Source organism: Cinclus cinclus, chromosome 2, assembly GCF_963662255.1.
Source record: "Cinclus cinclus chromosome 2, bCinCin1.1, whole genome shotgun sequence".
Taxonomy (NCBI): Eukaryota; Metazoa; Chordata; class Aves; order Passeriformes; family Cinclidae; genus Cinclus; species Cinclus cinclus.
The window spans coordinates 1597878-1619981 of NC_085047.1; the positions used below are offsets into that span (position 1 = coordinate 1597878).

At 42.1% G+C, this 22104-nt stretch overlaps 1 protein-coding gene across 1 annotated transcript in view; it reads left to right on the plus strand.

Annotated features, from left to right (window-relative positions):
* Positions 1 to 22104, plus strand: part of FCHSD2 (FCH and double SH3 domains 2) — a 118826-nt gene that overhangs the window by 69418 nt on the left and 27304 nt on the right. Inside the window, exon 9 of the mRNA XM_062511177.1 lies at positions 18703 to 18825. Coding sequence (XP_062367161.1) covers positions 18703 to 18825 — 123 coding nt within the window. The remainder of the gene's footprint in view (positions 1 to 18702; positions 18826 to 22104) is intronic.

The following is a 22104-nucleotide window of genomic DNA, read 5'->3' on the forward strand; positions in this document are numbered from 1 at the left end:
AAACATCTTCGCTACTGTGTTGTGATTAATCTAAAAATGTGCCTTTTATCTCAGTATTAGTAAGTCCTTAGGTATTCCTGTAGTGTGCTGTCTGTGAGTGTTTCCTCATTTAGCTGCCCTTGAGCTGATCTTTGAACTGCTCAGGGCTCTCCACATTTCTGAATCACATCAAGTATCTCCTCAAAAATGTTCAGATTTTGAACCTAGTGCCTGTTTTTTTCTAGTTGTTCCCCAAAAATTATAAAATCTTTGACTATAGAAAAAAACACATGAAAACTTTTCAGCTGGTACTTGGCTGTAGTACTGTATATAACACTGACAGATGTGTCAGAGGCTGTTTCTATTTGCATCCATCACAAACAGTTTCTCTGTGGGCTTTGGTTTTCATGGAGTTTCTGTTTCCAGAATTGGAATGGAGCTGTGTGGGTTCTGTTGCCTCTGGCTTGGCTGGAGCACACCCAGTCCCTGGCCATGACATGCACCCAGCTGCTGCCTTTGGGTTGGAGTTGTGGCACTGAAGTCTCAAAAATCCCTCTGCACCATCTGCATGTGCAGACAGTGTTCACTTTCCTAAAAAACATGAGATTTTACTCTCAGCCCTGACATCGACTTGGCTGCGTTGATAAATAGTGGGTTAAAAACTCAGCTGATACAGCTGCCTCTTCACATCTGTTTTCTCTTTATATTACATTACCTTTCATTTCAATAGGCTAAAAGGTGTCTTAACATAAAATAGAATCATGGTTGTTATTCGTTGTGGACATCAGAGGCTGGTCCTGACATCCTGTGTGAGTTGAGCTGAACAGAGGCAGGTAGAGTTCTTGCCCAGCATGTCCTGCTGACAGTCTGGAGAATGGATCTTCAGTGCTTGGTGACAATAAAATCCAATGAAAGGCTGTTCTGCTGTTGGAGAAAGGAGGGGTGGGGATGTTTTGCAGCCACAGCGTTGGTCTATGCGTGCAGGAGGTATTTCCAGCCTGTTGGGAAAGTGTGATGTGTGCTGGGCTGAGGCACCTTGGGCTGCTCCCAAGAGGAAGCTGCTGCTGGGTTTGTTCCTTGTGTTTGTTCCTGGCTCTGGAATGCTGCTCTGGTGCTGTCCTGTGACAGATGAATCACAAATCCACCTTGTGGCTTTGTTTCGTTTTCTGTCCCAGGCAACAAAAGGGGTTTTTCATAGGCAGGGTTCCTGGTACACATAGCTCCTGCTAATATTCAGTGGTTTGGAATATGTTACTTTATTTTGCAACATATTTATGCAGTGAAGAAAAAGTGAAGGGCTCTGCTGTGTTTTTAAGTGTGAAAGCCATCACAGACTAAACGGGGATGCTTGGAAAGAAAATACAAAATGCTTCCAGCTTTTTTTAACAGGATGAAGAATTGTTCCTACAGTGCCTTCCTGGTTTTCCAGTTACACCAGTTAATAAGGAGCAAAGCCATTCTGTTCAGAAAAAAATCGAATGCTTTGGCCTTTCTTCTTATCTGTCCTGTATGGCCCTTTCAATCTCTGCAGTAAAATTAAAACCCTTCAAAAGCACAGACTAAATAAAGCCTGGTAATGTTTTATTCTTTGCCAGTTTCCTGACAGGCTTCTTAGGAAGAGTTGCCATCACCCGAGTGTGAAAAACACTCCATAAACCCTTTTAAAAGTCAGTTGTCTGCCTGGTGCTTAGGTTTTTACTTCAAACTGAGGTCAGAGGGAAGTCTAAGATGATGGTTGAAGTTGAATCAGGACTGTTTTGATATTCGTCCTTTTAGAAACTTTATCATTTTTTAATGCTGTGCTCTTAATTCTCTAAGGTCCCCTCATGAACCACCTCAAAGAATGACTTTACGCAGCAACTTCCGATGAGGAAATATTGACGTGAAAAAAAGAAAAGCAGGTGTGCTGGACCCTTTAAATAGTCCTGGGATTATTTAAAGTGAAAAAGAAAGGAAGAAAGAGGGAACGAAAACTTATTTTTCAAAATCACAGAATGGTTTGGGTTGAAAGGGATCTCAAAGCCCATCTAGTTACGACTCCCTGCCATGGGCAGGAACACCTTCCACTCTCCCAGGGCTGCTCCAACCTGGCCTGGAACAATTCCAGGGATCCAGGGGCACCCACAGCTTCTCTGGTCACCCTGTGCCAGAGCTGAGGAGCAGGTTACAGGTGCTGCTGCATTTTTTATGAACTCAGAAAAATTCTGGAGAAGGTAGCAGGCAGAAGCAGCAGGTATTTCTAAACTATAGAAATATTTCATGTCATGGCTCATGTGGGCTTTGGTGTTTGAAGGAGAACAGTGTCAAAAGCTGGTGCTTTGTCTTTGTGGTTTCAGTGGTTTCTTTTATCCTGTTGTAATTATCAGGCTGCTTTTCTGGTTTTTTCTGTACTTTCCAGTTTGCTTGACACGAGGAAGTGGAGTTGTGTAATTTGGCTCTTGTTCTTGATCAGAGTTCTTGTGATGATTTGGCAGGTTTGAATAAAAACTTTGTTACATCATTCCCCTGCAACAGCCCTTTGCTCAGGTGTGGGTGACAGTAAGAACACAAGTTACAGCAGCACTTTGTTAATTTGAGAGGTTGATTTATAAAATTGCAGGTGAAGTGTAGCTTTTCCACACCCTTGCCTGTTTTTAAGGACTCTGATAGAGGAAGAGATATGGCTGACTTCCAGGGAATGAGCAACCTTGGGTATACTTGACCCTGCTTTAAGTGCACAGGTTGAACCAATATCTCCCTTTTAAGCCTGAATTACTGACATTCCTTTAAACAACATTTTTTTGGTAAGGAGGTTCTCCTTGGGATTCCCTGCCTTCTGCTTTCTGGTTTTGGTTTTTTTTCTGCAATTAAGTGGAGTAAGCGCATGAGTTCCAGCAGTGCTGGAACCTTCATGTTTTGGTGAGCCCTGGTTTTTATTTGTTAGAATGGTTGGGAGTTTTTGTGAAGCTGTGTTGACTTCTCTGTTTTCAGCATAGCCATCCATCACTTTTCCCATGCACTTTCAATGATCATTTAAAACAAAAGGAAATGCAGGCTCCAAACATGACTTGCACAAATGAGATTCAGCTGGACCTGGCAGTGTTTATAAAAATGACCCCAAATTGAGGACTTGGTGGCTTTCAGTTAATAATTTGCTTTATGCCCTTCAATTAATAGGATGTGTGTTGCAAAGAGTTCTTTCCCCTGGTGGCTCTGTCTGAATTGAAAAAGAAGTTAACATGGTAGCTGCAAGTCTTAAATAGGCTCAGGAATGTTATCCCAGCACTGCTGTGTCCTGTAGAAATGAAAGGGTACCATTTGCATCAGCACATATTTCTGTAGCCTCTGGAACAAGCAGAACCAATATTATCACTGTAAGAAATCAATTTACGTCCACAGTATTGTTTCAAACTTTCTGGAATGATTTAGAAGCACCCATGGGATTCCTTTTTTAAAATGGAAAGTCTGCCCCTTAACAAAAAAAAATAGCATTAAGATAAAGTAATTTTGAAGTCCGCAGAGATTTCCATTTTCTTCTATAAATCTCTTTTATTGTTTCAGTGCTACCAGTTCTTTTAAGATCCTGTAAAACTCCCTTAAAAGTGCAGAGAGGACTTGTGCAAGTGGAAGAACTATTGTTTCACTTCCGGTCCTTGTCAGCAGCAAGCCACAAATATTTTGTAATCTCAGTTAAAACAACCATGGATGGCATTATCTCCAGCATCAGATGGGCACAGGAACTTTCCTTCCCAGGCAGCTCATGAGTGTGCTTGGCTTCCTCGTGGTCATTCCTACAGAGGGGGGTGGCTGAAGGGATAGTGCTCAGCACGTGGTCCCAGTGTTCCAGAAGATGCTCGTTGTGGGTTCCACAACAGCTGATCCTGATGCAACAGTGCTTTCTCATCCAGGGATATCTGCTTCTGTGTTGTTGTGCACATCAAACCTGGGGGAGAAGAATTCCAGGTTATGGTGTAGTTCTGCATCCACATTAATTACTAGCTGATTAATACACAGTTGTGGTCTCTTGTTCTTAAATGCTCATCTCTCCCATTCCCAGCTGATACCTGAGAAGTGCCTTAGAGAATTTTAGGTGTTCACAGTCCATGGAATATGTGCTAACTCCAGCTGGGAGCATTTGGATTCAGGCTGACTGTGAGTTAATGTCGGCAGGGAAGTGAAAAGAGGATTTGCACTGGAAATGCAACTTTTGATGTTAATTTTGGTAAAACCACAAGCAAGGGAGGCTTATGTGCCTTAAGAGTAAATGGTATTTGCACCAGTTACTATGGTGTATGTATGTCATAGAATCATGGATTGGTCCGGGTTGGGAGCGACCTTAAAATTCCTCCAGTGGCCATGGAGTGCCATGGGCAGGGACACCTGCCACTGTCCCAGGTTGCTCCAAGTCCCATCTAACCTGGCCTTGGACCCTTACAGGGATCCAGGGGCAGCCACAGCTTCTCTGGGCACCCTGTGCCAGGGCCTCCCCACCCTCCTAGGGAGGAATTTCTTCCCAAAATCCCATCTAACCCTGCCCTCTGCCCCCCGGTTCTTATATTTCCAATTTTCCTAGATAAAATATGTATTTTCAGTTTCAAATCCACCACTCACCCCCTGAAAAATCACTTTGTTCATCACGCAGACTTTTCATGCGACCTTGAGGCACAGGAATGGGTCTGAGTCACAGCTATTTCTGTTGTGAAGATGAGAAAGTGTGATGGTCACATTGGCCTGGTGACAGTCACTTTGTCCCACCTCATCTTCCAGTCACAAATGAATCCCTTGGTGAAGCATTTGACCCAGAGAAGCCATTGATTTCAGAGATCCAGGTGTTTATTTCTCCATTCGGTGTAAAAGCAGTATGGCAAAGTCTAATACACAACTCGGGGCAACTTAATTATCTTAAAACAATGAGTGTTTTCTCAGGGTGAAGTAAACTATTTCTTGATAATGTGACTGACTTTTCAGTGAGATTTCCTTTGGTGTTTTCACAAAACTGACTTAAGAAAAGGGCTGATTATAAAAGCACAGTGTGATTTTACAGATGCTTACGGAAGAAAAGTGTTCCCCCTTGTCCTGTCCCTCCATCCCTTGTCCCCAGTCCCTCTCCAGCTCTCCTGGAGCCTCTTTGGGCCCTGGAAGTGGCTCTGAGCACTCCCTGGAGCCTTCTCCTCTCCAGGTGAGCACCCCCAGCTCTCCCAGCCTGGCTCCAGCCCTTAGAACACCTCTGTGCCCTCCTCTGGACTCTCTCCAGCAGCTCCACGTCCTCCTGCTGCTGCTGCTGGCCCCAGGGCTGGGGCAGCTCTGCAGGTGGGGTCTCACCTGAGCACAGGGGCAGAGAGGGAGAATGTTCAGGGATGAAATCAGGGATTTAAGGTGAATGTAAAACAAGGAAAATGAGTGGAAAGCAAGGAAAAAAAAAGAAAAATTCAAAACCCCTGCTAGAAAGAAGCATTAGGAAAGCAGTGTAAGGATTAGAATTGGGAAGGCGTTACTTAAAAGGAATCTGGGAGAAATATAATTGAGGGAGGTAGCAGAAAACGTAGAACTTTTTTTTTCATTTAAAGATTTTATATAGAAACCATTTGGGTTTTGGATGGGGCTTTGAGATATTTTGGTCAGCTGTCATAAACTTGCTCATTCAGAGCAGGAAATGAAACTGCCATCTTGTTTCAAAGCCACACTGTAACACAATGAGAACAGTTCCCAAAATACTTCCCTGTGCCAGGCAGAAGCCTTGGAGCTGCTCCGGGGGAACAGCACAGCTCAGGAAGCACCTGGTCCGTTCTGTTTGGGAGGCAGGTGGGGCGAGCATGCTTTGTCTGGAAACGTGCTGCATTCCTGGATTGCTGGTTTAGGATTCATGGAGAAAAGCATCACAAAGACATCCTTTGCTGGGTTTTGTTTGCTTGAGGGCTTTGTTTTTAGCAGCTCCACATTCACTGGAAGAATTGAAGAAGCAGGGAAAAGTTACTTTTTTTCCTCAGAGTTTGTTTTTTTTTTTTTCCTGCTGTTACTGGTAACCACCCAGTGTTTCAGTGAGTTACCTGTAATGGATGAGTTTCCACTGAAACTGGGGGGAAAACTTGTGGATAATTCTTAAAATTGAATGTGCGTGCACAGGTTTTGTCCTGTTAAACGTGATATTAAGCTGTAAAATTTACTGAAAATGTGAAGGCCTCAGAGCCCCCTCCGTTGCCTAAAGGGGCTCCAGGAGGGATTGAAGGGGTCTTGGGACAAGGGATGGAGGGACAGGACACAGGGCATGGCTTCCCATTGCCAGAGGGCAGGAGTAGGTGGAATTTTGGGCAGGAATTGTTCCCTGGGAGGGTGGGCAGGCCCTGGCACAGGGTGCCCAGAGCAGCTGTGGCTGCCCCTGGATCCCTGGAAGTGTCCAAGGCCACATTAAATGGGACATGGAGCAACCTGGGACAGTGGAAGGTGTCCCTGCCCATGGCAGGGGGATGGAATGGGATGATTTTTACGGTCTCTTCCTACGAAACCATCCTGTGATTCTGTGACTCATTTTCTGTTTTCAGAGACAGGACAAAACACTTCTGAGCGACTTCAATAATGAAAGCATTGGAAGAACTATAACAAGGAGATGAGGCCCAAAATAGCACAAAGCCAATAAGTTTAAGATGGAAAACGTCACACTGAATTTGAAGTTAAATTAAATCCTAGAAAACATTGTTGGGAAAATGGTTTCTAATCTACAGCTGTCTTGCCGAGAGGGAGGCAAACCTGGGAAGAGTTTCCACAGATCTTTGAGGGTTTCATAGGGGCCAGCTGTCAAATTTTGAGGGGTTCTTTATTCTTTCAGCTTCCAAAGTTCTTCTGTTTTTGGAGCCAGTGCAGGTCTTTTGGGATGGCTGGAGGTGAGAAGCTGCTCATTCCCTGTGTGGACAAGGACTGCTTGAGCTCTGGTTTTTGCACGGTCTTTAGGAAACATCCTTGCCTTGGAATCCCTTCCTGCAGCCGAAAATTCCTATCTAGTTTTTGCAAATTGTTAAGTAGATAATGGATTGTAAAGCTGGCCCAGAATCTCAGTCAGGGGAAGAGAAGGAGGAGTGGGAACGCTCCGGTGTGGTTTGTCTCCCTACCTGCAGGTTTGAGCCCTAAAATTCCCATCTGTTCAAGCTGTCATCTCTTCTTAGAAAGCTTTGCAGCCAGGCTAGACCTCCTTGGTGTGGAGGGAAGCAAATATTCCCTACCAGTGGCTTCCTCGTATCCCTAATTCTTGCTGACTGACGTGTGGAATGGTGTCATCCAGCTGAATGGGGATATTATTTTATAATGTTTTGCAAATTATCAAAGCCGTAAGGTAATTCCTTGTAGGATTGGGATGCTAATTAAAGGAATTAATCTCTCTGGTATTCCCAACATTGCTCATGGATAATGGGAATAACCTTTTCCATGCACTGGTTCATCCCAGCTCGCTTTCCTCTTGGCACTAGCATTGTTCAGGGCATCCAGCAGCACCTTTCCATGAGGACCTTTTTAAAAATCCTCATGGATTTTTAAAACTTTGGGAAGGTTTCAGTGCTTGGGTTCAAGGCTTTTAATCTCATATGAAAGTCATGGGGAGCTGAAAATCATTCAAAATGAAAATGAAAAGGAAGTTTTTTGGAGGAATCGTGACAACATTCTGGAATTTGGGTACCTGAAATTCCTTGGATAAGCTTCTTTTGACTGGAACATTAAACTAGATAGTTAAAAATGGGATTCTAGTTGAAGCTCAAGAGTACTAGAAATCAAAATTTTAAACTGCTCCTATTAATAGAATTGTACAGTGTTTACTACACTAGATTTCTATATATTGCATATCGTAATTTAAAAGATGAGAATCCAATTTAATAAAAGATTTATTTCAAAAATACAGAATTCCAAGAAATAAGTGCATAAAAAGATGGCAAATCTGATACATACCTTTTTTCTCTACATAAAATGTTGACGGATGTTTGTGGCTCTGTGTATACCTAAATAATTCAACATATTTTAATAGCTGATCCACATCTGTCAGGCTTTGGTCTTCTCACTGGGCAGTTCATTCAGTTGGATTCAGTCTCAGTTCATTCAGTTGGATTATTGTAGTGTATTTTTATGATACTTTCATGTGTGACTTGAGGTACAGATCCCTGGATTCTGTGTCCCAGCATTCCCACTGAGCACAGACCCTTCTCTCTGGCTGGGTCTGGGAGCTCCATTTCTAATTTAAAAGGGGATATTGGAGCATTCAGTGAATTAACTTTGCTGAAAGGCTCAATTTATTTAATAGCAAAGTCTCAGCACTAAAGACAGCCTTGTATCAAAGAAATCCCATCCCTGCCAGATCCTTGGGATGTCTCTTCCTGTGTGATTTCAGTCTCTTGCTCTGCTCTGCCCGCAAAGTGTTGGGAGGGCCTCTGAGCAGTGGTACTGTGAAATTAAGGAGTTTTTAAAAATATTTCAGTATTAATCCTGCAGGACTGAAATAAGTTTGAAAGGGAGCTTAACTTTAATGCAGTTATGTTCCTCAAACACTGTCAAGAGGCCAGAGTATATTTACGTATTCCCAATCAGGCCACACTTCAGAAGTGATTTAATTATAAGATTTAACAGCACCAGATCCCATTTTTGTTCATTTTTCTGTTGATTTTTGTTACCCATCACTGTCCTATCAAACAGTGGAAGACTAGAAAATCCTCCAAGCTTCTGAAGAATATGGTATGACTGGTGGTTCCATCAATCCTTGTTCAGGAATACTGCTTGGAATACTCTTGGAATGGGGATTCTGTGCCAGGCTTTGGGATGGGGGTGGGGAGAATCTGCTTGTGAAAGAGAAAAACCTTTCACAATATTTTTAATTATGGACTTCAGGCTAAAATTATCTTTGTCCTCACCCATTGGTGCTTACAAGGAGTGCAGGCATAAATTGTTAGTGTGATTCCCCTGGAGATAATTGAGAATGGACTCCTAAAAGTAATAAAGCATAATTGGCACACAGAATTCCCAAGTGGGGTTTGGGAACCCTGGATTAATCTTCTTGCTGCACTGCAGCTGCCATACCTTTGGCATTACCCCCACCATTTTTTTTCCTTTATTGTGGGAGATAATTGCTGTCATTGTTCTGTGATTCCATAATTATTGCAGATAATCACAGTGCTGTCACTCTGGGCCATTTTCCTTATAAGAACACATTTGTGTAGATGACAAAAATTCCTAGAAATAGTTTTGTTTGGTTTGGTTTGGTTCTTGCTCTTTAGCATGACTGGCAGAGTAGTCCTTTTGTAGGGAGCCTGTTCAGGAACGTGGGATTCCCCGTGTGAAATACACTCTGCCCTTTTCATATTGCTTAATTGTTTCATACATTAGCATAAAATTTAATTGAATTTGTAATTTGAATTGGAAAATGCCTGAATATTCTGAATATCCTGACAAGACCATTTGTGTTGTGGGTGAGACAGAGCAGTGTTAAATTTACAGGACCACATCAAGCTGCAGGTTGTATCTCTCTGGCATGATAAGAATCTGAAACGCTTGGGAATATATTAAATTATTGAAATTTTTAATATCGGGACATTTGCATCCCTGAGCCTCTGCTGTGAGCAGCCTCTGAATAGCCTGTTCACTGAATACAGGTGACTTTAAACCCACGTAGAGAAAACAAACAGATGGAAGTGATAAATCCAAGGAGCAGTTGGGAACAACAGCTTGTGCTGGGGCAGAAAAGGTTTTGTTGAAGTGATTTATCTGAAGAAGTAAATGAAAATGATATTACTGAGATTGAATCAACTAAATTAAAACCTAAACCCAGCGAAATAGGTGGCTAAAAAACTTCAAGGCTGCAAAAGAGTAAACAAAAGTTCCTAAGGAACGTTTATGCTCAGTATCTGATTTTTTTTTTTTTTTGGTAACTTCTTTTTAATACATTTTCTCTGCCAGGGGAGTATTTATAAGAAAATGCTTGTTTCTTAATTTTTAAAAAGAACATATTAAGAAAATAGTTTTAAGAGAATATTTTAATGAAAAGATTTATTAAGAAACATTGGGATTTGTTGTGAAATGCATTTTCATGTGCACATCTGTGTCAGTTTAAGGTTTCTCTCCCTTAGTTTGTGTTGTTGTAATATAGAAAAGATTTGCATTTATCCAAGCTTGTGTGTGTGTCAGGGATGGTTCACCTGTAGCATGAGAGTTCTTATGGAGACCTGCTGTTAAATCTGGATGGAATTCGGTAAGGAAGAATTCCCACAGCTTTCTTGGAGGTGGCTCTGTGTGTAAGATTTGCTTTTGTAGGAGGTAAAAATAATTGGCTCTGGCCTGTTCTTGAGCAAAGTGCATTTCTGTAACTTACCTTCCAAATCGCGTCAAAATATCAAAATATTTGTTGAGCTGAGCAGCAAAATAATGTATTTTTGGGTAAGAAGAAGTAAAAAATCCAGACAGAGCACACACCCCACTGCTGTTCCTCAGACATTTTGTGATGATGGTGATATTCTTGTGGTCAGCAGAAGAATCCTTGAAGAGCAGAAATGGTGTCAAAGTGCTGAAGGATTTAAATGCACATTTTTCCACGTGAAGGAAGCTGTTTATTACTGGCATGAGCAATGTCGAGCACTCTGTACTCTCCAGATGCAAAGATACCATGATGGTGGCAGCTCTGACACAAAGTCATCTTCCAAATGTTGGATTTGAGCCAGAGTATTCCACCCCCCTCACCCCCCAAGAATGAGGAAGGACAAAAGCAAAGATGCAGTTTATTAAAAATGCATCCTGTCAAAAGTGGAATCTCCCTGGGATTTACTCCAGAGCTGTGCAAGAAAAAGCAAACTAGCTGCAAGAAGTCTTGGGAGATACTTTTAGGAGTGTTATTTCTAGTATATTCCTAGTATTCTAGTATTATTTCTGGATATTCCTAGAATCTGTTTATATCTTCCAGGGTTTTATAAGCCTTACGTGGTAGAATTTGAAGACCTGTTTTTCCATGCTTGTGGCAGTCTCACATCAGGGTGTTCTCACTGATTTCAGTGGAATTGTCCTTTAACCTTGGAGTATTAATTTAGTGCTGTCTCCAGCAGGTAACTCTCACTGCTGTCTACTTTGTGGCAATTACAAGGAATTATAAAGGGTATTTTCTGCCATGCCTGTGTTCACCTACCAGACCCTCATCCTAAAATGTGACTACTGCAGGTGGTGGAGGCAAATCTTGTTATTACCATTAATATTGCTTACTTCTGTTTTAAAGGGACTTTTTTTCCTGCACTGGGGGAGGGTGACAGGCATCTGTTGGTGGCTGTTCCATATTTTTCTGTGCACAGAGGAGACTGCAGTGCCCCAACAACAAAGGTTTTGTCAGTAAAAACAATGACCTTGGTGAAATTGTAAAGGAACAAAATGATGTGCAGAACAATCATCAAGTGACTAATGAGAGCAAACAAAGAACTTGCAAACAAGCCCCAAACTCCTGACAGCAGAGAACACAAAGCTCAGGGGTAAGGGAAAGTGCAAAGTGTGTTTGTGGGCACCCAGCTGAAAGGAACTTGGGGCTCTCATGGTCTTCCAGTGTCCATTGTTCATGTGTTCGCAGTGGTGAGAGCTCGTCCAGGGTGTGGGAGAAGAGGAAACTCTGAGCTTCATCAAGCCTTGTTGATTTAAAGAAGCTTTATTTATTGTTCATATTTATTTATAGCTTTCTATTCCTATCATTATGTTCTCTTCCTACCTCTTGGTCTGCTGGTGTTATTCCCAGTTTTGCATGTATCTCTGCTCTTCAGCAGGGTGGGCACATCCCTGGAATATGTTGTGCTTGCTTGTTGAGAGCTGGTTTGAACAAATGCACTCCTGAATAGCACGTGGCCATGCAGGATGTGGATTTAGGGGGGAAAAAAAAAAAGAGGCAGGAGAAATTAATTAGCCCTGACAGCAACAAGGCAGTTAGAAATATTTCTTAAAATTGCTTTCTGTGGAAATGCAAGAAGGAGCAGAAGCCAGAGAGGATCTTTTTGTAGGGACTCCTAAACCCTTCTTCACTCAGACCTGTTGGCATCTTCTGGGCCTGCTGTAACAGGTCCATGTCCTTCCTGTGCATAGGACTCTGGATCTGGGTGCAGTGCTCCAGGTGGGAAAGTCTCACTGGATTTCAGATATTCCCAGACAGAACTAGGTAGTGATACTCCACGAACGAGTTGGATCTGGACCTCACTAAAGCAGACTTATCAACACAGCCTTTGGATGTGTAAGATTATCCTGAGATGCAGATCATTTTACAGCCTTAGATAAGCTCTGCATTGCTTCGGACGCAGACTGTGACTGTTCCCCTGTTAACCTGAAATCCTAATTTCACAGAGCTAAAACTTAGGTGCTCCTCTCTCCCTGTCAGCCAAGGAAGCCCAGCACTCACTTCTTGATCCAGGGAACAGAGTTGGGGTTTGCCCTCAGCTTTTCTTAGCAGCTTTCTCTACTTGCACAGCTGAGCAGAAAACCAAGTTTTTTTCCCTTTTCTGTAAAGGGCAGGCTGGGCAGCAGATCTGTGTCATTTGGAAGTCAGCCTTCAGCCCTCAAAGCCGTGATGGGCATGGACAGGGCGCAGTTGTTCCTGCAGGAGCTCTGGGAGCACTGGAGCCTGATCCCAGCAGCTCCACGTTGCTCCAGGCAGGTTGTTCAGGGACACTGCTGGGGCTTTGATCTGGGCTTTGTTGGGAATTCAGGTACAGGTGTCATGTTCTGTTGACAAACACATCCCTGATTTATGTTGGAGGGTCTTGATGGAGAGGAAGGGATTTCAGCAGTGATAAATGCTGCAGGGATGGAGGAGTCTAAAAGGAAAAATAAGCAGCTTTTCTTCTGTATTAGGAGAAACTGATGCCAGGAATCAGCATTTTTAAAGGAAAATGACACTGGAATGGAGCTGTTACCCAAGAAGGATGGGTTTTCCTGACCTTCCTTCCTTCCTCTCCTCACGTCCTTGCGGAGTGCTGTTCCATTTCACAGCTCTGAATAGTGCTGAGTGTGGCAAATCCAGCTGATCCAGGCTCTTGACTTTGTTCTGAGTTTTAGATGAGTTTTTCAAACACTTTATCCTTCACTGCCAGATAAAAGGAGATTTGTTGCCGTTTGTGCTAAAATACAGAGACTTCCCACCCTAGAAAGATTGAAGCTGACGCTTTAATTCTAAGAATACCTGTTGACAAATTATTATTGTCTGTACCCCAGCCTTTCCTTATAATATGAATTGTATCTTTTCTGACATATAAAAATTAAAACCCTCAGTGGAGTCTCACTTACCAAAATCATTCAACTGAAAATTCCCAGACTGTGTCATCCATGAGATAACTCTGTTTATTTAATGGACTGGAGGCAGGAGTTTCAAGAACAAACACTCAAAAAGCTTCACTCAGCATGTTTGTTCTGTAATTCAGATTATTGGGTTTTTAATTTTAAGTAAGGAAAAGGTTTGGGTAGTATTACAGAAAATAAAGGATGAAAACTCAAGTCCCTGTTCTTAATGGATTCCGAGTGGTTTTCAATGCAAAGCAGAACAGGGATAGACAAAACAGGGGTTTTAATGCCAATGAGAATGGGGTGGTAAAAGAATTTAATTTTCGTTCTTAATATAAATATATTCACATACAAAATTATTTTAATATAAATATAAAATAGAAAGTGGAATCTATTATACAGATCTCGCTTTTGATTTGGGGGCTTGACTCCTGAACAGGAAAATAAGTGACATTACTGGGATGCAATCCCATTGACTCCACAGAAAAGTTACCACTTCACAAACACAATGATTTTTTGTTCAGTTTTCTTTTCTTTCCCTTATCTTTCTGTTTTCAGGCTGCAGCCCAGGCAGGGGAGGGTCAGCTCTAATTTTGTGCTGTTCCCTCCACCCATGTAAGGAAATTCCTTGCCTTCCACATCAGTTCTATTGTTTCCGGCCGAGCAGTGGCAGCTTAGGGAGCGTTTGCCAATTATTTTAGTGGCAAAATTAGTCCTCAAAAAGCTGCAGGGTTGCATCAGCTTAGGGAAGGATGGATGTTTTGAAATGAAAACCTAATCTCACAGAGCCATAGGATGGTTTGGGTTGGAAGGGACCTTAAAGATCATCCTGTTCCACTGCCAGTTTTAGGACGATGGTTCTTATCACAAGTGTGGGGTTAGGGAGTTTAAAATACGTAGAAACATGAATGTGTGTTTGCAAAAACCCAAATTATTTCTAGGCAGTGGCGGTTCAGATGAGACTGGTGTGAATTAGTCAGTGAAACCCGCATGGCTCTACAAGTGTGCCTTTAACTGGGGGTTTTTCACCTGGCACTGGTTTTGGTGCCTGGTGGTTAAATGAGAGGTTTAGTTCAAATATGAGTTTAAACTGTGAAATCATTACCCGGAGTTTCAGCACAGCTCTTAAGAGTTTCTGTGCAAGACAAACAGGAACAGAATGCCAGGAATATTTCATAAATAAATGGGATAACAGGGAAAAGTCATGTTGGTGGCTTCACACAGCTCTGGTCTGTGTTGTGTGTGGGGCAGATAATTTCCATTTTTAATTTCTGTTTGCTTTTAAAATAAAAAATACAGAGTAGTTCAGCTTGTTCTTTGTCTTATCCAAGGCATTGAAATGGTAATTTTTAAGTGGAGTGTGGCTGAGACCTGTAAATGTTTTAGTGAAGAGACCTCAAAATCAGTCACATAAATGAAGATGAAAATTCTGCACAGGGTCTGTTCTACATTGTATGTTATTTTAAATGAGTAACAACCTCCCAAGAGCCAACAAATGTCCTAATAATAGCTAAAATACTTCCATTTACATATTTGCTTTTGAGGGAATTTTCACAGAATGTAGAATGATTGAAGCTAAAGTCACAAAATGTTTGGTATCATCTCTTGAAACAACAACAGCAACAACAAAAAAACCCTCCTGAAAATGATGATCTGACTAGGACTGAAGTTTTGTTTCTTGGAAAAACTCTCAAGGTGATACCTGAAACTTGGATGTTGAAATCAAAACAGTGTTCTTGTCCCATTTCCTCTGTGTATAATTTTATAGTTTTGACTTAGTATATAGGATTTCTTCTAGAAATAGGCTTTAATTTGGTTGTGTGTCCATTGCATTTATTAACAGCTTCAACTCTTCTATGCCCTAATTCCAGCCTTTAGCTTCTCAAGCTTGGACACAGGGGGAAGAAGTTTTGCACCTTTAGTCTGGCAATTCTGCTGTAAAGAAATGATTTTTGAAAAAAACAGTGACTTTTTTCTTTCCTTGGAAATTGTAATTTTGTGCTACTTAACTTCTTATTATCTTGGGTTTGATGCCAGATTTGTTTTTTTTAAAAAAAAAAAAACTTTGATTTCCTTTTGAAGTTGACAAAAAGACAGGTTTTTCAGTGGGATTGTAATACAGTAAGTGATTTAGTGCTCTCTGGAGAGTCAGAAAGAGAACAAAAGCCATTGTAGAGGAATAATGGGTGTTGGGTTTTTTGATTTGCTTTTTTTTCCAGTTTCCCCTTCAAGTTGTGTGATGAGAAATTTTGAAAAGACTTTTCCTTTCAAAACCTGTTATGTTCGGTGGTTTGGGTCAGAGCCTTTGTAAGTGAATGTGATTCAGCTGATAAAACCCCATGTGAATGTTAATTTATATCCTGCAGTTCAGCGAGTCAAGTCTTTTGTTTTAATATGAACACATCCAGCTCGATGTAATAATTACCATTTTATAGAAAGGATAAATCTATTATTATTGCAAGTCTGGAACCAACCAGCTCTCTGATCGTGTGGTTGATGGGATGTCACCTTTTCTGTGCCACAAGGAGCTTTTTAGTCTGTGTTGGAGCTGCCTTCTCAGCCATGCCTGTGTGATATTGCAGTGACTTTCAGAACTTCAGAGTTCTGGCAGTTCTCGTCGGTATTTAAGAACTTCATCATATTGAAACTGCTTTTAATTAATGAAAGGAGTCAGGCTGTAATGCAGCTCTCACATGCTGACAGACCCGTGTGCTCCCTAATGCTTTGCCACACTTTGCTCTGATGTTCTTTCTTAAATATCTTTATTTTTTATATCCCACTGGGAGGGGTTCTAGCATCTCAGCAGAGCTGTGGTCATAGCAGAAGGAAGGGGGAAATAATGAGGTTAATATTTCTCCCTCCTTTTTTTTTTTTTTTTTTAATATTCCTTGAACTGCAGACTGCAGCTGGACATGAATTAATCCCCAGTGCTGTGTGGATGATAATTGGAGGGAATAAACACGTGTGGGGCTGGGCTGTGTGTGCCTGACGTGTCTGTCTGAGCTAATTGTGGGGACACTATTTACGGTCAGTGAAGAGGAATAGGCCCTTGGCATCCTGCCTTTCAGCTGACCTATTTTAGCCATCTATCTTGGAGAGGGATCAATCACAACACACAAGTACCAACTTCTCTCCACTGGCTCTGCAGAGCACACAGAGTGCCAAAACCCGGCGCAGATCTCAGCATTTATGACTTAAATGTAACAACACAAACTCTTCGTGTGGGCTTTGACATAAAAACAACATTTGGGTTTGATATGGAGCTGTGAAATACTCATTTATGGCATCGTGGGATGAAAAAAAGTCACAGCTGCTTTGCAAACTGAACACTTAGAACTACTTTGCCAAATTGCAATTATTTATTTACATTTCTTAGCAGAGTTGCACTCCAGCCCTGGTGCTTAGCTGAAAAGCTTTAGGAACAGATAAAAGTTGACAGCTCCACTCTGGGGGAGTTTCAGGCTTCCTGTGGTCCTCCAGGGAGAGCACAGGCAGTCTTGGCAAATCTACCCATCATTTGTATGCTCTGTGAGCACCGGGCTGAGCTGCTGTTGGGGCTGCAGGTATTGGATGTAAATATTTCAGTGAGTGCCCTTGGAATGGGATGGTGACCCCAGCTCTCCTGTGACACCGAGGGCTCGTCCCTTCAGGTGTAAAAGGACAGGGAGGTTCAAATCCTGGGACTGAGCCTTCTGAGCCAGCTCAGGGTGAATCCCAGCAAAGCTGTGCCCACACCAGCACAGGCAAGAGCTGAAACTGTGTCTGTGTATGGCTGCCTAGTTTCTGTGGCTTTGCTGCTGGGATTTTCCTGATGTTTTCCTCAACTGAACATCCCAACTCTAAGCTTGTATTACATAACTCTTTAGTTAAGAATTTTTTAAGATTTTATTTAACAGAGTGTTAGGTGGAGCTGACACCCCTTGCAGGAGCCTGGAGCAGTTATCCTTTCTTTCCAAGCCATATTGGGAAGTCCTTCCCATGGCAGCTCCAGGAGCTGCCCCACCTGCTGATCCTTCAAGCCTGGCCTTTGAGCAAGCAAGTGATCCAGCTACAATGTGGGGGCTTTGAATGAGTTCCCAGTTTGCTACTGGTATGGCATAATGGTTTCCTGATGGTCACAGGACTGTTCAGTTTGAGTAGGTTTGATGTGTAAGGCTAGAGGAAACAATCCGCCTCTGCTAAAAATTCCTTTATGCTTGGAAGGTGGAGGATGAAGGAAATACTGTAGAGTGAAGTGGATTTGGGATATCAGAGTCTGGATGTGAGAATTTCAGTCCCGTAATTTGATTATCTCCTCAAAGCATCCCTCACTGAAGGGGGCTGTGTACTACTGGGAAAACTTTGCAGAAGGAAGATCTCTTCTGTTCTTCCTAAGTTCTGGGGGATTTCAGAAACCATGGAATGGTTTGGGTTGGAAGGGACCTGAAAGCTCATCCAGTTCCACCCCATAATGGACAGGGACACCTTGCACTATCCCAGGTTCCTCCAAGTCCTGTCCAGCCTGGCCTTGGACACTTCCAGGATTTGTGTCTCATTTGTTGTGTCTGTTCACCTCACCTTAAACGTTGGGCTTGACTGTTCAGGGGCAGAAACTATTCCTTAGGTCTTGCACGATTTCACTCGTCTGCCCCGATCAAATTTTCAAAATTATTTAAATAATCAAATACAGTTTTCTAGAGAGACACATTCTTGCGTTTGTTGAAGTGGAGTATGCACAGTTTCCATGAATCCACTGTTTAAATTGTTATCTGTGAAATATGACCTATTTAAAAATCTGTATCATATGTATTTAAATACATCCTGAGTTAAATATTTAAATGACATTGTCAGTCACTTGCAAATTTACACTGACATTGTCAGCGACTTGCAAAAGTCACTTCATATTTAACACAGAACTTGTGTAACCTACACTGTGTGATGTGATTTTACAGCTCTGCTTGCAACAGAGCTTTGGGGTTTGAACTTCGCTGTCACTGCTGTTTTGGGATAAATTAGTGTTACTTATTTGGTATTTCTATGCACAAAAGAAAAGTTGAAGTGGCAGCTATTGCTCAGCTGTTTTTGATAAGCAAACATCTGGGGACGTGTCACGTCCAGATGTTGAGTGTCCTGGCACCATTCGCTGAGGAATACTTTGGTTGGCAGCACCCCATGGCCTTGCAGTTCCTGGGTGTCTTCTTGCCCTCAGTGACATCTCCTGAGCACATTCCCTTCTCCAGAGCTGCTCTGTCCGTGGGAACAGCTGGATGGAAATCGCCGGGATGCTGTTGCAGTGCTGTGTGCTGCCATCTAATGGGAGCCCAGCACTGTCATTCCTCCTGCCAGGAGTGAGGGATGGGCTCTGTCCACTTCTCACAGGTGTAAATCTGCTAAAAAAAAAATGTGGAGTGAGCGTCTTGCAAGTCCCAGGGTGAATACTGATAAATTGTATACGGAGTTACTTCCTGCTTGTCCTGATTTTCTTTATTTCTGTCCCTTGTGCAGGCTCTTGATGGAAATATATATGATCACCTTAAAGATTATTTAATGGCATTCAGCAGGACTGAACTAGAGACATGCCAAGCTGTACAAAACACATTCCAGTTTTTACTGGAGACTTCCAGCAGGGTAAGTTTGAACTCAGTGATCCTTTGTAACTGAATCCTTGCAGCATGGACAAAATCCCCAGGCCTAAGATTTGCTTCTAAAATAATGACAAAACTGAAAGGTTGTTATTTTTGGTTACTCCTGAGTGGTAGTAAGTTAGAAGACACCAGACAGTTTTCTTGGGGAGGATTTTTCCTCTGGCAGCCAGACTGCCTTCCCCTGAGTGCATTTGCATCCAGAGATGCTCAGTTCTCCTCACCCTGCGCCTTTGGGAGGGGAAATTGCAGCTGAGGGTTCTGCACGGTGTAATCTGGAGCAAAGCCCTGGGAAACTGCTTGGATCATTTCTTAATAATCGTCTGTCAACTTAAAATCCAAACTATTGCGCTATTTTCTCCCTGGAATTAAGAGTGGCAAACACAGCAAACAAATTAGAGCCTGTCATAGACATGGTTTGTTTGCTTTGTCGAGCAGCCAGACTGAGAGAGGTGTGATCGCTTCCAGGGTAATTTTGATACTTAAATAATTCATCTGCTGGGCAAAGGAGAGAAAAAGAAATTGCCATTGAGCTCAGAAAAGCTTCTTTGGTGCAGTCATAATATTCCTTTATACATTTACCTTACCCACCCACCCAGAAACAGAGCTCATTCACACGCAGATGTGGAGCAAAAGCTCATTTAAGACGTTCCTTATTTACCTCCAAGCTAGTGATCTCACACCTTCAGAGATCTAAAGGGGGAGCATGAAAAACGGGCTTCACCCTCAGCTTTGAATTTACTTGGCAGCAACTGTAAAAATAATCAAAATACCATTTTCTCTTCAGTTGTAGAAGGACTTTCAATAATTTACCTTGGGGGGTATTATTCAGGTCTGCTTCAAATACCTTCCCCAGAAATGCTGGCTTGGAATCTTTTAGCTAAACAGGCTTCTGTATAATGCCTGCATAATTAATTTTTCACTGTTGTATCAGATCCTTTGTGTTCAGAGTATTCAGAGAGCTAGGTTGATTGGGACTTTGATCCAATTCTAAGCTGCCACATCCAAGCAGTTCCTTGGAGCAGGAATCCTTTCCTCAGACATGGGAGTGTGCTGAGGTTGGTGTAGTTTTTGTTAGCCAGGCCAGAGAGCTCCAGGTCTGGCTGATTTTACACAGCAACCAAGTCAGGCTGTGTGTGTGAGGGGAACAGTTGTGTTTGTGCTTTACTCTGTGGGCACCATGCCTGGAGAAGGGACAGAAATGTGGATCCAGCTGGCAAGTCTGAGCAGGGCTTTTACAACTGGTTTCTACAACTCCATTTGCTTTTCTCCTTGTGCTTCAGGAATGCAAAGAAGAGAAATTGGTGTTGCTTTGCTACTGAAAATGTGTGCTTCGCTCTGAATATATTGACTGGTGGATTTTTTCCACAGGCTTTGCTTATCCTTTCTTTCCACAACAGGTTCAGGTTGCAATAATCAGCCCAAAAAAGGAATCCAGAAAAAAAACATCATCTCTCCACCAAAACCCATCCCTGTCTTTCAAAAGCAGCTTAAGCTGTTAAACATGTAATAAATTTGTTAGCAATTTAGAATAAACCTGTCATCAAAGCAAAGGTTTTAAATATTTATGGGGGGTTTTGAATGCTTCTTCACCTGCTCTGTGTTAGTTTGCAGTACAAGCTTGGCAGGCTCTGCTTAGAAGAGACACTTCAGGTCATTGGGAGGAATATTTTTGCTCTTCCATCTGAACTATATTTCTCTTTGCAGGATGGAACTAAATTGTGTTTGTCCTTTAGAAAGACACAGATTGCTTCCCATGAGTGCCAGGGATGGCTCCTTGTATGGGCAGGACTGGCTGTTACCGATGTGATGCATATTGAGGGAAGCAGCTAAAAAACAGATTTTCTGTATAAAATGCAGGCTTTTCATAGTTTTGTCATTGTTTGTTGGAGCTTTGGAGGTTTTATTACTCCTGGGTCATTCCTCTGACACTGGGGTGGGAACACTGACCCCAAAGAGGATAAATTTAGATGGGATATTGGGCAGGAATTGTTCCCTGTGAGGATGGAAAAGCGCTGGCACAGGGTGCCCAGAGCAGCTGTGGCTGCCCCTGGATCCCTGGAAGTGTCCAAGGCCAGGCTGGACACGGGGGCTTGGAGCAACCTGGGACAGTGGAAGGTGTCCCTGCCCATGGCAAGGATGGAATGGGATGATTTTCTAGCTCCCTTCCCACCTAAACCAGTCTAGAACTGTGATTCTGTGAAAATGCAATTTAACGTTCTTTTCACTTGAACAGTCGTAGTCAAGACTTGAACTTTTTGTATTTCTCTTTTGGAAAACAAAAGCTGATTTTCTTTGGAACATTTTCTGCAGTTCCATTTGCTGTTATGAGTAACATTTCTGTGAGGTTTCTGGTAAGAGGGCAAATAATTCCTTTCATGCACATCTCTGACTGTGCCTTATTTGTACATATGGGATATATTTAACGTTTGATTTCAGGTCTGTTTTAACCTGTCAGTTGACATTGACTTCAGAAAGAAACTCTGTAAGAACATTGATTTAATCACTGAATAACAGGAAATCTATTTGGAAAACTTGCCGCTTAATCCCAAGGATACAGTGTTGCTTTGGAGTCTTTTTATTCTCTTTTTATCAACTGTCCAATATTTTGTGCAAATGCAGGATTTCATGTGCTGGGCTTGCACATTCTCCCAGGCCTCCTGTTCTGATAACAGTTGTTTTCATTTTTAACCACTTACTGTGGCTTTGAGGGAAAATCTCCTAGGAGTGCTGTTGTAAAAATGTGTTTTCTGCTTCGAACTGAGTTGCTTGGGAGTCAGATTTCTGTGGGGAAAGCACATTAAAATACCTGTGTAGGTTTTCACGTCTTCAGTAACTTCATTTGGGTTTTTTTTGGTTTTTGTTTTTTGTTTTGTTTTTTTTTTTGTTTGTTTGTTTGTTTGTTTTTTGTTTTTTCCCTAATTGAAGTTAAAATAGCTCCACATACTTGGCATGGCCCAGGGTTGTGTGCTATGGTCAGTGTTCACATGGATCTAAAGGACAATTCAATGGAATAGCAGGTTAAATGAAATGATTTTGATGCCAGATCAGTGTTGAGCATCCTCTGAAGCTGCAGATGTTTCCTCCTTTAGTATTTTCTGGATTTCTATTTCTGGGAATTCGTGATGCAAATCCCTGTCTGTTTTCACCCCATTTGAGCGTGTTTATGTTCAACTGCTCAAATTGGAGGAGTAATTATGTACTTTTCTGGTTTAGATGAGTGTATTATTGGCCCTGGAGGACTATTTACTTTCTTTAACTGGAG